Source organism: Arvicanthis niloticus, chromosome X, assembly GCF_011762505.2.
Source record: "Arvicanthis niloticus isolate mArvNil1 chromosome X, mArvNil1.pat.X, whole genome shotgun sequence".
NCBI classification, from domain to species: domain Eukaryota; kingdom Metazoa; phylum Chordata; class Mammalia; order Rodentia; family Muridae; genus Arvicanthis; species Arvicanthis niloticus.
The window spans coordinates 24,349,634-24,364,374 of NC_047679.1; the positions used below are offsets into that span (position 1 = coordinate 24,349,634).

A 14,741-nucleotide genomic window follows, 5' to 3' on the forward strand; every position below is an offset into this window, starting at 1 on the left:
AAGTAATACTATCTTACTGGTCAATTGAAAATAATTTTAAAAAGTGGGTTGGACGATGTGGTTCAGTGATAGAGCAGACCTATGTTTCTGGGTTCCACTGCAAAGAAAAAAATTAAAAAGGACATTAATTGCAGGAAAGTAATCACATCAACACAAAAGACAAAAAAATAAAACACCTGGTAACATTGAGAACATTTCCATGACCTTGATTTGGGAATAATGATTAAAGAAATGACAGAATGCACCAACCGTTAAAGAGCAGATTAAGAACTTAAAGACGATGTATACTTATTACAGGACAGAAATAGTACAGAAAAGTGAGGTGTGGAAAGGAGAAGAAGTTTGTAATACAAATAACTGGCAATGAGTAGAACTCAGTTGTTACAAAGCAATATGAAAAACAGAGATAGCTCACCCAAAGTAAAATAATAGAAAATAGTTTGCTGGATAAGCTTATATTTCTTCCTCTGGTTCATGTTTATCAACGCTTGGAAGACTAATTGGTTTATATCCAAAACTGAAAAATGGATGCCATTATTATAAGGGCAAGTATGATCAAGTACTCGAATGCCTGACTACTAAGCACTTTGCCAGGCTCTATACTTAGTAATAGTGTACTAGTATACTCAATTCCCTTCAATTAACAATCACAATACAGACATACCAACAGGACAAGTTGAGCATTTGATATAGTGAGTAAAAATTACACTTTATCATTATAACCCCTTCAATTCAACATGTATTATTCATATTTGCGGCCCCTCTTTAACAGAAGAGACACTGTAAGAAGACAGGCAAGAGCTCTGAGAGACCCCTGTGTGTTTCTCTAGGCTTCTTCAGATCATTAAAAACATCACAATGAGCTGGGGGTGTGGTTCAGTGCTAAATCATTTGTCTATCATGCATGAGGTCCTGGGTTCCAGCCTCAGTATGGAAAATTGGTCATAAATTAGAGTAGAGGAAATCACTACTCATTTTGAGCCACTTGCCATTTAAAAATTGGCTTATACTATGCACAGAAGCAGAAGTTGTATTTTGGTTGTTCAAATTTCATTTCTGTTGCTGTACTAAAAGCATCCTGACAAAAAGAGCAATCTGGGGAAGAAAGGGTGTATTTGGCTTATAGTTACAGGTTAGAGTCTCTGAGTATGACCTGCACCTAGTGGCTTACTTAAGGCTAGTACAGCAAAAATAACAGGGTGTGGCTTTTGGGGTTGTTCTTTCTCTTTGCTCCCCCACATACATACTTTGATGAAACCAAAGGCCATGTGAGCCATCCTATGGAGAAGCTTAAGTGGCACAGAACAAGCAACAGGCTTGAGCCAGTAAATCCTGCAATCACATGATCTTGAGTTTGGTAGTGTCTCCATCCCATCACAGCTAAGGACGACAAATATGTTGGCTGACACCTTCATCAGAGCTTTGTAATAGTGCCTCAGCCAGAGAACACACCCATGGTATGAGATTATACAAACAGTCTTAAAGCACTAAGTTCCAGATTGATTTGTTATACAACCATATAAGTAACTGCGCTTATATGTAAATACAGGAGGATACAAGTGAAACAAGCCACATACAAAAGCATATTTCTAAGCATGTTATTGGGGCCAGAAAAATCATGCATTCTTTCATAGCCAGGCAAGTTAGGGGCTGTGATTTGCTAGACACCGTTGTTCAACCTGAGAACAGATAGCTACAATAGGAAGAGGTATCTTTTCTTAACACATATAATTTGTTTATGAGCATTTAAGCACATTTTGCATATGTAGGTAACTTATACAATAAGGTTCACCTAAAGTTAAACTATATAGTCTGGTATTAATGTTTAGTATTTCTAGTTTTTTTTAGTATTTCTATCTCCAACATTACAATGTCTAATATACATATACATACATACACACTATATATATATATATATATATATATATATATATATATATATATATCCTGAATTATTGAGGGGGGCTTGGGGTATAAATTACCGGATATTTTTCTCTCAACAACTTATTGTGTATGCTATCATCATCATCATCTTTCTTATCATCACTATGAAACATGCAGAAAATTGGACATAGCATTACCTGAGGATCCAGCTATACCACTCCTGAGCAGATACCCAAAAAATGCTCCAACATATAACAAGGACATATGCACCACTATGTTCATAGCAGCCTTATTTATAATAGCCAGAAGCTGGAAAGAACCCAGATGTCCTTCAGCAGAGGAATAGATACAAAAAATGTGGTACATTTACACAATGGAGTACTAGTCATCTATTAAAAACAATGAATTCATGAAAGTCTTAGGTAAATGGCTGGAACGATAAAATATCATACTGAGTGAGTTAACCCAATCACAAAAGAACACACATAGTATTCACTCACTGATAAGTGGAAATTAGCCCAAAAGTTCACAATACCCAAGATAGAATTCACAGACCACATGAAGCTCAAGAAGAAGAAATACCAAAGTGTGGGTGCTTCGGTCCTTCTTTAGAAGGGGGAACAAAATACTCATGGGAGCAAATATGGAGATAAAGTGTGGAGCTGAGACTGAAGGAAAAGTCATCCAGAGACTGTTCCACCTGGAGTTCTATCCCATATACAGTTGCCAGATCCAGATGCAATTGCAGACGCCAAGAAGTTCATGCTGACAGGAGCCTGATATAGCTGTCTCCTGAGAGGCTCTGCCAGAGCCTGACATATACAGAGGTGGATGCACACAGCTAACCATTGAACTGATCATGTGGTTCCAATGAAGAAGTCAGAGAGAAGACTGAAGGAGCTGAAGGGGTTTGTGGCCCCATGCGGAGAGCAATAATACCAACCAACCAGAGCTCCCAGGGTCTAAAGTACCAGCCTGGGAGCACATAGGGAGGGACCCATGGCTCCAGCTGTATAGACAGGAGAGGATGGCCTTGTTGGGCATAGGTGGGAGAGGAGGTCCTTGGTCCCGTGAAAGCTGGATGCCCCAGTGTGGGAGAATTCATGGGCTCCCCAGGGAGGTGGGAGTGGGTGGGAGAGTGGGGGCACATCATCATAGAAGCAGGAGGAGAGGGGATGAGATTGGGGGTTTCTGAGTGGGAGGGGAAGTGGGGAAAGGGGGTCACATCTGAAATGTAAATAAAATATCCAATAAAAAAGAAAAAAAAAAAAGAAAAGTGGTTCTCAATCTGTAGATTGTGACTCCTTTGGTGAACCTCTATCTCCAAAAATATTTGCATTATGATTCATAATGGTAGCAAATACAGTTGTGAAGTAGCAGTGAAAATAATTTTATTATTGGGGGTTCGCCACAACATGAGGAACTGAATTAAAGGGTTTCAACATTCAGAAGGTTTGGAACTGCTTGTCTCAAGGTCTCAGTCCATGACCTGTTGGCCATAAAGATCCTGGGCTTATATGATGTAGTACAACACGGTGAACATAAATGGCAGAGGAAGCTTTTCACTTCGTAGCAGCCAAAAAAAGAAGATGCATATAAAGAGAGAGGAAGCTTCAGTATCTCCCTCAAGGGCACATTCCCAAAGATATAACCTCCCCCAGGTATAACCTTCCAGAGTTGCTCCCAAAGCACCATAGGCTAAGGATCAAGCCTTCAGTACACAGATAAAAACCACAGAACATTCTCTCTCAAGGGGCTTAATTTACTCATACCTGCAAAGTCAACTCCCTTTTAGACAAAGTCTCAAGTAGCTCAGGCTGGCCTTGTATTCGCTATGTAGGTGAGATGCCCTTGAACTCCTGATCCCCCTGCTTCTGTGTCTACCTCCTCACTATTGTGATTGCACGTCTATATTAAATACACATGGCACTTCTTCTCTTTCTCCTGTCATTTTGAGACAAGGTCTTATGTAGCCTAGAGTTACTTCAAATTTTTTATGTAGCGAAGGATGACTTTAACTTGCTTAAACTTCCCAGGCTCTGGGATTATAAGCAAGCTCCACCATACATAGCTGCAAAGTCCCCTTTCCATGGAGCACAGTTTTAGGGCCTGAGAATTAGTGCATGAACATCCTGAGGGAAGGAGGGCATTATTCTAGAGTGGTACACTCTATGTTGTCTGAAGATAGTTTTGTTATCAAGTTATCGACACCATAAAGAAATGTTTAAAAAGAAAGAAAAGGTTCACTGAATGGAAAATGTCTCAAACCATAACCATTTTCTATTAATAACACTCTAATCCATGTTATAAAATACCCAGAAGTAGAGGTGCCGTGTAGAAAGATAGAGAAAATAAACAGAGTGGTTGTGGAAGGTCAAACTTGATACTATCAGTTAGTATATAAAGGGGCCCTGAAGATCAGGGAAAAAAAAAAAAAGATACTTTCCTAGAAATGTGAACTTATGTCCTTCCCGATCAATGATACAATATTGTTGAAACATCATTTTACAGCAAGAAAAATCAGATTGCCTTTCAAGAGATGTTAAAAGTCGCCATGCAAAAAGAAGACCCTATGTATTCTTATTTTAGCCAAGAGCTAATGGGAAAAATGTGTGTCCGATGCAAAAAAAAATCTGGTACTGTCAGAAACTCGACAAATTGGATTCTTTGTAAATGATGCATCGTCAGGCTCAATTCCTGATATCAACTGTCTTCCAAATCCCCACTGCATGAAACATCTGTTTTCTGCAAGATTAGCACAACCCAACGGAAACGTGCCTAGCCCAAAGGCAAGAAAGAGATGGTAAAAATGATTCTAATGCTATTTATGGGAACGAATTCAGATAAAACTTGATAGGGTTCAGGAAGAATGTACTCAGCTTCCACCCCTTAATTGTGTTTCCCTTGGGAACAGGCGTTTTCCTGGTATCAGAGATGGGATGGTAGCAATGTGTGCTTCCATCCTATCCAATTAGTCTAGTAATGACACAACCAAGTTAACATTAAATTCGACTGGTTATGCCAGAAGCCAAACACAACCCAGATATCCATGTCACATCACTTTACCATGAGTAACACCATCGAATATGATAAACTAAACATGTCTGGGACACAGCCAATGGACCACACATTTCAAGAAATATTTGATGCAACAAAGCATCCAAACAAAATGAATTTAGACAGTTCTTGGAGCTGTGATGGAATTTGACCTAGAAAAAAGAGAGAAGGGGTGACCTTGATTGAAGTAACTTTACAATAAGTACAAACTGCCTAAGTTGATGCCTAGTATGTCTGAATGTAGACAGCCAATATCATGGAAACTGCAAATAAATAAGTGGTTTAAACTAGCCAATTAACTGTATTTCAGACAGAGGACAGGGAAAGGGTCAAACTTTAGGACTTGTCACCTATTCTATGCAAGCATATACAGGCAGTCTTTGCTAACTGAAACATAATTAAACACAAAATAGTTCCTAGAAGGTCATGCAGATATTGAGAATTTGCATTCCCAAGAAAGCAGTTGATTGGGCTTTCATGTGGTTGTTCTTCCAGACATGGCTACCAAATTCCAGAATCTATCATACCTTTAGGAATAGGCTGAGAATGCTTTGCTCCTTGGTCCAACTTGAAGTCCAGATATAAGGTTGGTGTGCGAGTATAAACCTTCGACTGAAAAAAAAAAGGAAACCATCAAAGGTTTTCTATGAATAAGTTTCTTTTAAAACATTTATTGTGTATATGTATTGTGTGTGTGTGTGTGTGTGTGTGTGTGTGTGTGTGTGTACACGTTTGTATGTGAGGGCATGTGTAAAAACATTTTTGTGTATATGTATTGTGTGTGTGTGTGTGTGTGTGTGTGTGCGCGCGTGTGTGTACACGTTTGTATGTGAGGGCATGTGTTTGCCACAGCACGTGAGTGGAGGTCAGAAGACAACCTTGGTATTGGTCTTTATCTTCTGCCTTCCTTAAGACAGAATCTCTGCTGCTGCTCTGTGTATTCCCTCTAGCTAACTGGCCCTCGAGCTTCCAAGGGATTCTCTGGTGTTCATGTCCCATCTTACCACGAGGATGCTGGGATGGCTGACAAGTTCCACTATGTCTGGCTTGCCTATAGATTCCAGGGATCCAAACAGAAGTTGCTATGCATACATGGCAAGTGCTTTTACCTATGGGGTCATCTCCTTGGTCCCAGGATAAGATTCCTTCCTTCAGCTCAGCATTTCTGTAGTAGACCTAGGCCCATTACATTTATGCTTCTTCCTGGCTTTACAATATTATCAGCAAGCTAACTTCAATAAGGTATTCATCTTTCTACAGCTCCAAGGGCCTTATATTGGGATTTTCATTGGCCCATAATTGTTCAAATTTTGTCACATTTAGCCTTACAGTCGATATGGAAAATCATCTTATGCCTAACTACATGTATATCACCTGTACATGTACGTTGATAAAGCCATTTCCATGTTGAAATTCAAATAAGGAACTTGCATATTACTTTTCCTCATTTGGACTTTCTGCAGGGGAAAAAATGCTAGCCACCTGCTGGTTTTACAAAATCTCAACCCCAAAGTAAGACAAACTTCATCCAGGTCTTCCAGTGTAAACAGTGGTTTTTATTTCACCAACAGCTCAGCAGAAGTGGTAATTCAATATGATGCCATCCTGAATTGTGAGCACAGATGAAAATCTAAGGGATTAACACTTGCTGTAAACTTTACCATGTCTCATTGTTTGGACAAAGCCCCAGTGATTATTCAATTTTGGTTGTTGTTTTGTTTTGTTTTACTTAAAAATGTACATTAAAATAAAGAAACATAGAATGCTGAGCTTGGAGAAAACATGGAGTGACTGACAGGTTTCATACACAGTTGCTGGGACTGCAATTTAGTGCACTTAGAACAAATATGGCTGACATACATTCCAGATGAATACAAGAGTAACTTTTGACCCAATAATCCTACTTGTGAGTATGTTTCCAGCAGAAATGTCCACCAGAAGACACATAGAGGAAGCTTAACAGCCCCAACCTGAAAATATCAACATTAGAACTATTTCCCACAAACATGTAATGATAGAATATATAACTATATTATAATACAATTTAACAGTGAACTAGTAGGGATGAAAAATAAACCTAACTTATGCAACAACTCAGAAGCATCATGGAAGCATAAAAGTGAGCAAATTAAGGCAGATGCCATACCTACAAAGTTCAGAACAAGGCAAAATTAGCATATGATGTCAGAAGTCAGAAAAAGTAGGTGAGAAGTTTAACTGGTAGGCTACATGAAGGAGCTCCACAAAAGAAGAAAAACACCAAGAAGACCGCAGGGGAATTGTAATGTTCTGCTGTTTGGTCTGGCTGCTTCTTTCATGGATATTTTTCCTTGATGAAGATTCTCCAAGTTGTATTCTCAATTTGTGTACTTTTCTATATATAAATTGTATGATCATAAAAACCTCATATGAAAACCACACATTTGTAACTAGATATGAAGGAAGAATCTAAAGTCCAGAATTGCTTACTACCCTTGATATGGACATGATTTTGGAGAATTTGGATTCTGTATGTAGACAGTTGTGCTTTTTTCAACACTGAATCTTCGGGACCAATCCACAGTGACTGCCATACAGTGGGTATGTTAATAGATGTTGAAAGATGTTTCGAAATGGAAAATCCCAAGTGTAACCTTGCATTCATTGACACTATACCTAAGATATTCATTAATGTCTTTACCTATATGTAGTCCCCCTGCCTATTTTCAGGACAAGTGCATTTGGTATGGTCAAATAATATGTCTTTGTATTAAATTAGAATTATGAATCATGAGGACAAAGGATTTTTTTCCTCCATGGATGTCTCCTATAGGAGGAGTCTTAGGCTTTCAGAAGTTCTGGTTTCACACGGTGTGAAAGATCAAGCTGCATTCATTCAGTTTCAAAGACTAGAACAACAAACTCCTGGTACACACCTAAATGAAACCAGAAAGCCCCATGACATTAAGTGCAACTTGAAGCTAAAGATTTACAACCACTCCAAAGAGTTTGAAGTATACATGAAACAAATGTAGCACACAAGGGACATGAGATCTGGTTGTCTAGGGTCATTAGGTGTGTAAGGTACCATCTGGAAAGAGACTGTTTTCAGCCAAAGATAACTTCTAAAGTTACCTCTTAAAAGATCAATGGTGAACTTTACATAGTATCAGATGACCCCTCTGCAGCACTGAACTCTTTCAAAAGTTCCTAGTTTGGCTTAAGTAACTTTCCCAACCTCTGCCTCAGGAACAGAGTCGGTAGCCCTACCCAACCTACAGCAAAGAGATTAACCACAAAGAGATGCTTGCCTTAATATTCACGAGCATGCTCCCAGAGTGCAGGCAACATGAGTGGGAAGGCAGGAATATTGTTTAGTATATTGTTTTGTCCTGGTCATTAGCAAAGGACCCATCTTCTTGGACCATCGGGTTTAATGCACTCATCAAAGGATCTCGTGAGTTTAAGTCTATTCAGGACTTGAAGTTCTTCACTAGAAAATAAATATACTTCTCCATAGTGTAATTTTTCAGTTGTCTTCCTGATTTCTGAGACTAAGGCTTCAGAGAGGAGAGGATGTGGCTGGGATGAGGAAGGGCCCGAGAGGTGTGGACAGCCATTGGCTAACTGGCTCCAGTCTCAGCCTCAAGTTTACACATTGTTTTGCCCTCCTGTCTGTCTCATTTTCTTTCGTCCTGCCTCCACCACCTCAACAAAATCCATTCTATAAGAAAACCTCTCTAAGTAATTTACCTCTCTAAGATGCAACCATATGTACACAGCACACACAAACACACACACACACATTTTGTATTCACTATATGTATGGATTCATTGAAAATTTTGAATAAGAGCCAAGGGGAGGCTTTATAAAGCCACACATATACTATTGCAGTGACAAGGGGGACTCAATGAAGATATCTTATTCATTTTAAAGGTGCAAGTCTAAAATATAATTTCCATTTTAAAATCCCTTTGTATTGAAACTTGTATCAAAGAGATCAAAATAACATACCATGCATGAACAATCAACTGCCCACTCACCCAAACCTAAATGCATGTTTTTATTCTTTTATTCCCATGATTGTGTGTAGGTGCACTGTAACTTTAATTTTTAAGCCTTATTTTTAATTATGGTTCTTAAATATTTTCACTTCCCTTCTAGTTCACCACCCACCAGAGATACTGGGAAAGAAAGGATAAGTAGTAAGTGGACCTGTTTAGAAATGGTTCTTTGGAGCAATTCCCATCTGTGCTGTCTCAAAATTGGCAATTCAGTTTATAGGTTAGCAGCTGCAGCTTGATCCATTCTCAAACACTTCATGGGTATACCAGCAGTCCACTTCAGCAGAGTCAGGTTAGCAATAGCAGTGGCATGACCTAGCAGAGGCAGCCAGGCCTCAGCCTTAGCACAAGTCATCAGGAGGGACCAAGGAGGAACACTAGGAAAAGTTCCAGGCTATATCTCTCAGTGAAGCAAAGATCAACAAGCGTTACACAGCTAGCTCTACCAGCAAGCCAAGCTCAACCTCTGTCACTGTCCCTTGAGTCCTATTTATACCCTCCAAACATCATGTGTTCTTCACAGGTCTTGGCTCAGCATGTACATCTGTCTCAGCTGACATCACTCTGTCAAACAGCCTGAGTCAGAAGAAGTGGCAAGAAATTGAAGTGCATCACCAGAACTTTTTTGGTGTATTTCTTTCTATGGAGTTCCAACAAATGGAGCTCAACTACACAATGTAAGACAAACCAATACATGTGTGTTGTTAGCAACAAATCCTTCATCACTCATCCTTTCACGTGCTTGCTTTAGCAGAACATCCTTTCTCTTGTGTCTGCTTCAGTCAAATGTTCTTTCACAAGTCTGCCTTAACTTTTCACCTGTATCCACTTCAGGAAAGCACTCCTTCACATGTTTGTCCTAGCAAAACACCACCCAACCAATTTTCCAAAGAACCCTTAAGTTTCCACTTCAGTGCACATATATATCCATTATACATGTCTTATTTTTGTTGTTTGTGTTTTTGAAAAACAAGTAGATTTTTTTTTTTTTACTGTCTCATCTCTCTGGGAACTCAGTTGAAATAGCAGATATAAATTCTGTTTATTCAACTCCAAAACAATAATGCCAATCTGAAATGCACTTTGAGAAACTCTGTACTTACTACTTTTATTTCATACCAATGGGCACATTGTGTCTTTATGTTATGTTTTTATGTATTTTTATGTACACTATTAAAGTATGAATAGTTACTCAAAGTAATTAGGACTTAAACTATTCATTGGCTGTGTGTCTGTGATAAACTGAAAAAACAACCCCTCAACACACTTCAGTATGGACATACCACATGAACTTAAATTCCAGCAACGAAATTGTTTTCTTTTACCTCTTTTTCTGGTTGTTGAGTTTTTTGTTTGTTTTTGTTTTCAGTTACCAGTGCCCACTAAGGCACAGAAATCCAAAGCTATTTTTCCTCCTTTCTTTTCATGTCATGATTCTCGATTGAAAAAGTTTGCAAAGTGCTTGAAAGTGTTTTAAGCTCGTATTGCTTAAAATATATTGTTCAGGAATCATGCAATGAAGTTTCAAGAACATAAGCAATGGATCATAAGAGATTAAGAGTACATTTTCCTAACCTACAATGGAGCCACTGCCAATTCAATGGTAGGGGCTGATCTCTATTTCTCTATAAACAAGTCAACATCAAACCCCTAATGAGTCTCAGGCAACACTCCTATAATGATCTCTAAACATCCAAGACAAAATGAGGCCCATTAAACCACTTCCTTCCAAAATCCAACTACCTTCATTTCTTCAAAGACTTCCCAGTTACCCTGGTTTTTGGTATCATACCCTTGTCAGGCTGGCTTCCTTCCCCTCCTTTTATTTATAAATTTGATCTTAATTAGGAGATGGAAATTACTCCCATATGGAACCCATATGCTTAAAAACATTTTCCCAGGACAGAGAGAGTGCTACATTTTTCTCTGTGGCTGTGGCAACAGTAAGTATCTTCCATTTCACCAATGTTCCTTCCACAGATGAAGGTTGCCTGTTTATATTCTTGAGGGTTGTTCCTTCTCCCACCATGCTGTGTGCCACTAAAAACAAGTGTCAGAGATCTAATGTCACACGAGAAAGCTGTACAAATGCACTCACACTTCTTTTAAGGAGCTATTTTGTGAGTTTTTTTTTTCTTTTAAAAAAAAGCATCAACTTTATCAATTGTCTATAATAGCTCAAGTAAGTGAATTATTCTGAGGCACTCCATGAGGGAATAGCAATCCCCAGTACTCTGTAAGAAAAGCAAGCAGAGTTTTTAGCAGCTAAGCTCTCATTATCCTATTGGGCCACCCTCTGAGTGCTGCCTATTATGTTTTGTGGTGTGGGGGCGGGCATTGTGAAGTTATGATGAATATTATTGTAAACCTCTAACCACATCTCTGGCTGTTTTCCTTATGGGTGAAATTAAGGGTCTCCAGGTCTAGACACCACAGCCAAAAGCAAATTTGTTAACGTAATTATTTGGTTAGACGTTGTTTTTCTTTTTCCTCTGAAAATATACACTACTAGTCAGTGTCTTCTCTAGGCTCTATAATTTTGCTATACTCCAAAGCAGGTTTGAAACACCATAGTTTTTCCATCTAATCTGTTGCTACAAGGTTATATATTCTAACCAATTCCCTATTTGGACATTTATATTATATATCCCCCTCATTATAAACACAAAGGAGAAGAATTAGTAGGTAATGAAGGAAAACATAAAAACAAACTAACCTGCCTAAACTTTTAAAAAGTATGTGGGTGTGTAAGAATAACAGATAAGAACAAGGTTAAAGGCAATGTCTATGCAGTACAAATATTTGTTTCTTTACTGGGGCAAAACATCGTTACTTTCTTATAGTAACTGGCTTGCTTTCAACTAAATTATCTTTTATCAAGTCACTTGGGAAGCACCTATAAAGACAGTCCCCATCTCATTACAACCCTGACCATCTTAGTTTTCACTCAATTTAAGAAGCAGAAACTGGTATTACCATACTTTTTCAATTTAACACTTAGTTCACATAATATTATCAATTTAACAAGAATACTAAAAATTGTTATTGTAAGAATACTTAATATATTGAACATATACTCTCTATGTGTGTACATACATATATTTTCATTACCTGAGTATCAGGCACTAAATAGGGGCTTATTATGCATGAGTTAAGGCCACTTGGCCTTCCCTTTTTAAAAAAAAAAAAACCAACTTTTTATGAATTTTATTTATTTTACTTTGCATATTTTTTGCCTCCATGTACGTATGTGTGCCACATGTATACCTGGTATCCAAACAGACCAGAGGAGAGCAGTAGATCCCCTGGAGCTGGAATTAGCGATGATTGCAAACAACCAGTAGGTACTGGGAATCAAACCCGGGTCCTCTAAAAGCAGCCAGTGCTCTTAAACTGCTGAGAGAGCTCTCCAGTCCCATATTTCCCCTTTAAGAAACTGTGTACTCATTAGCATATTGCTTTTTCTGGCTACCTATTAATTCCTTCTTTCAAGAAAAAAATAAAACCACTGATGGAGGGCCTATAACCTTCTATCGCTTTCCTCTTTTACCTTTCTTCTCTCATTGATGCTAAAGCTTAAACTCAGCCTTGTACACACTAGGCCAGCTCTCTAGCATGGAGCTACATCCTCAGCTGAAAATCTGTAACCTATTTCAGTCATTACATTTCTATATATACTTGGATCAATCTTTCTCTGCTGTCAATATGGGAACATCTCGGTGAGAAATCCCAGGTGTATACCAACTGCCAGAGGGGAGCCATCTAACAGAAAGTCATTTAGAACCCAAGGAGCTTCTAGAGCCATGTAGTGCATCTCTCTTGTAGCTGTCCAAGTTCCTTGGTTTCCTCTCAGATACCTTTCTATGCCTCCACATGGAGAGTCATGCCTTCCAAGGTGTAAGGAATTGAAAAGTAGATTTTCTACCCTTATTTATAACAAACTCCCAACTCTTTGTTTAGAATAGACCAATGATCTTTAACAAAATGTCTTCTGTCTCCAACCCAAAGCACTCTAAGTTTCTGAGTTCTTCATTATGTTAAACAACTTCAGATTGCAGGACAGATTAATTTCCATCCTCACTGTCAAAATACTGTGGGGAAGACTAAAACCCTGTAATCTTATTTTGATGAATACATGAAACACTACATAGAAGACTAGGAACTCTTAGACTATGTGTCAATGCCTCTGTGCAGTGTGGGAGTTGGGGAGGGCCAGAAAGCAATGTGACCTCTATGGACAATAAAAAGATGCAGACAGGCTTGAGCACTAAGCTTCTTAACTGTCTGAGAATTTTGAACACCGTGAAATTATCCTTTGGTGTAGTCTCCATAGGCTCATCTTCCAAGCAGCCCTTTAATTAACAGTAACACTCTATTTCCTTTCCCCTCCTTTTGTTTATGGGAAGGGGAGCCAGGAGAGGAGGACTAAAGGGGATGAGAACGAAGATGCTGATGAAACTCAGAGACCTGAAAGCTAACTGGGAACAGAGTCACAGTGAAATTGGAGTTTGACTTCTTAACTCTTTGAGTATGTATCCTTCCCATAAAGATGCAGATGTCTTACCATCTTGGAAATTTAATCCCAGACAAAGAGAAATGCTCCATCTTCTGAAAAATAATACATAGCCTAATAAAAGTAACAATATAAAGAGACCACAAACAGCCTCTATATCTGCCAACAAGGAGCCGTCCTATTCTTTGTCTCTAGTCCAGAGGCAATAAGTTCCAAAATTGAGTCAGCAAGTCTATTACACAATCCTAAAATATTCCTTATGGGGCATTATGAGATTTTTAATCTGCATTGGCTCCATTTGGTATTTACTAAAATATTTTAAGAGTTCTTGCAAGAAAGTGCATCAAGATCTAACATGAGAAACTATTTGACAAAGATAAGATTTCACTGAGCTCTGAAAACTAATACCTTTGTGTAGATAAGATTCCTCATTGTATGATAAAGAGAAAATTCATCCTGGGACAAGCTTCCTCCTCTGTGATTGTCTGCAGGACATTTGGACACAGACAGAAGTGGATGTAAGTACAGAGATCTGATGAAAGGTACCATTTTGGTATCATAGGAGAAGAATCTTAAGTTTTAATCTTTGTTAGGTGAAAATTAGTTAAAAGTAGAGCCACACCCAACAAACTTATGCACAAGAGTTGAAGGACATGACAGAGAGAGTAAGGTTCACATGAACTGAGGCAAAATTCGGGAATGTTGGTATGAAGTCAAGGCCTGTTTGCAAAGAGCTGTGTGGTCATGGGGAATGCTTTGTGCCTGGCTGGATTATACAGCTTTGTCGTCCACAGAGTGATGAAGTTGGAGAACTGGGTTTATTTCTGCCTGGCATTTGGATTCAAATTAAAAGGTCATAAAAAGAAGAATAGGACTTGGCTAGCTTTGAGAAGCATCAAACTGGATCAGGAATTTTAGACCTGCTGTCATGAGAAGTTCATTCAAATTCTCTAGTGCTCTATCACAACAATGGGGAAGCTGAATGAATGGCCATGTTCCTATTCAGCTATCATACAAATGGGGCAGCAATAGCCCCCTGTATATTAGGCTAAAACGGCATCCCATGTGTTTTACCTCTCTGCAGCAAGCTAAGACCATCAGCCTAATACCCACTGGTGCCAAACTCAAATTCTGAAATGTCAAAGAGATTTAAAGCATTTTCAGCCATCTGGAACCTACCTACTTTATATGCTATGCAGAACAGCTATCCCCAGTATCTTCTGGACAGAGTGCACCCAACAAC

General features: G+C 38.7%; 1 protein-coding gene across 1 annotated transcript in view; it reads right to left on the reverse strand.

The window, feature by feature from the left end:
- Pir (pirin) overlaps window positions 1-14,741 on the reverse strand; it is a 92,204-nt gene that overhangs the window by 25,887 nt on the left and 51,576 nt on the right. Inside the window, exon 6 of the mRNA XM_034485414.2 lies at window positions 5,469-5,553. Within this exon, the coding sequence (XP_034341305.1) occupies window positions 5,469-5,553 (85 nt within the window). The remainder of the gene's footprint in view (window positions 1-5,468; window positions 5,554-14,741) is intronic.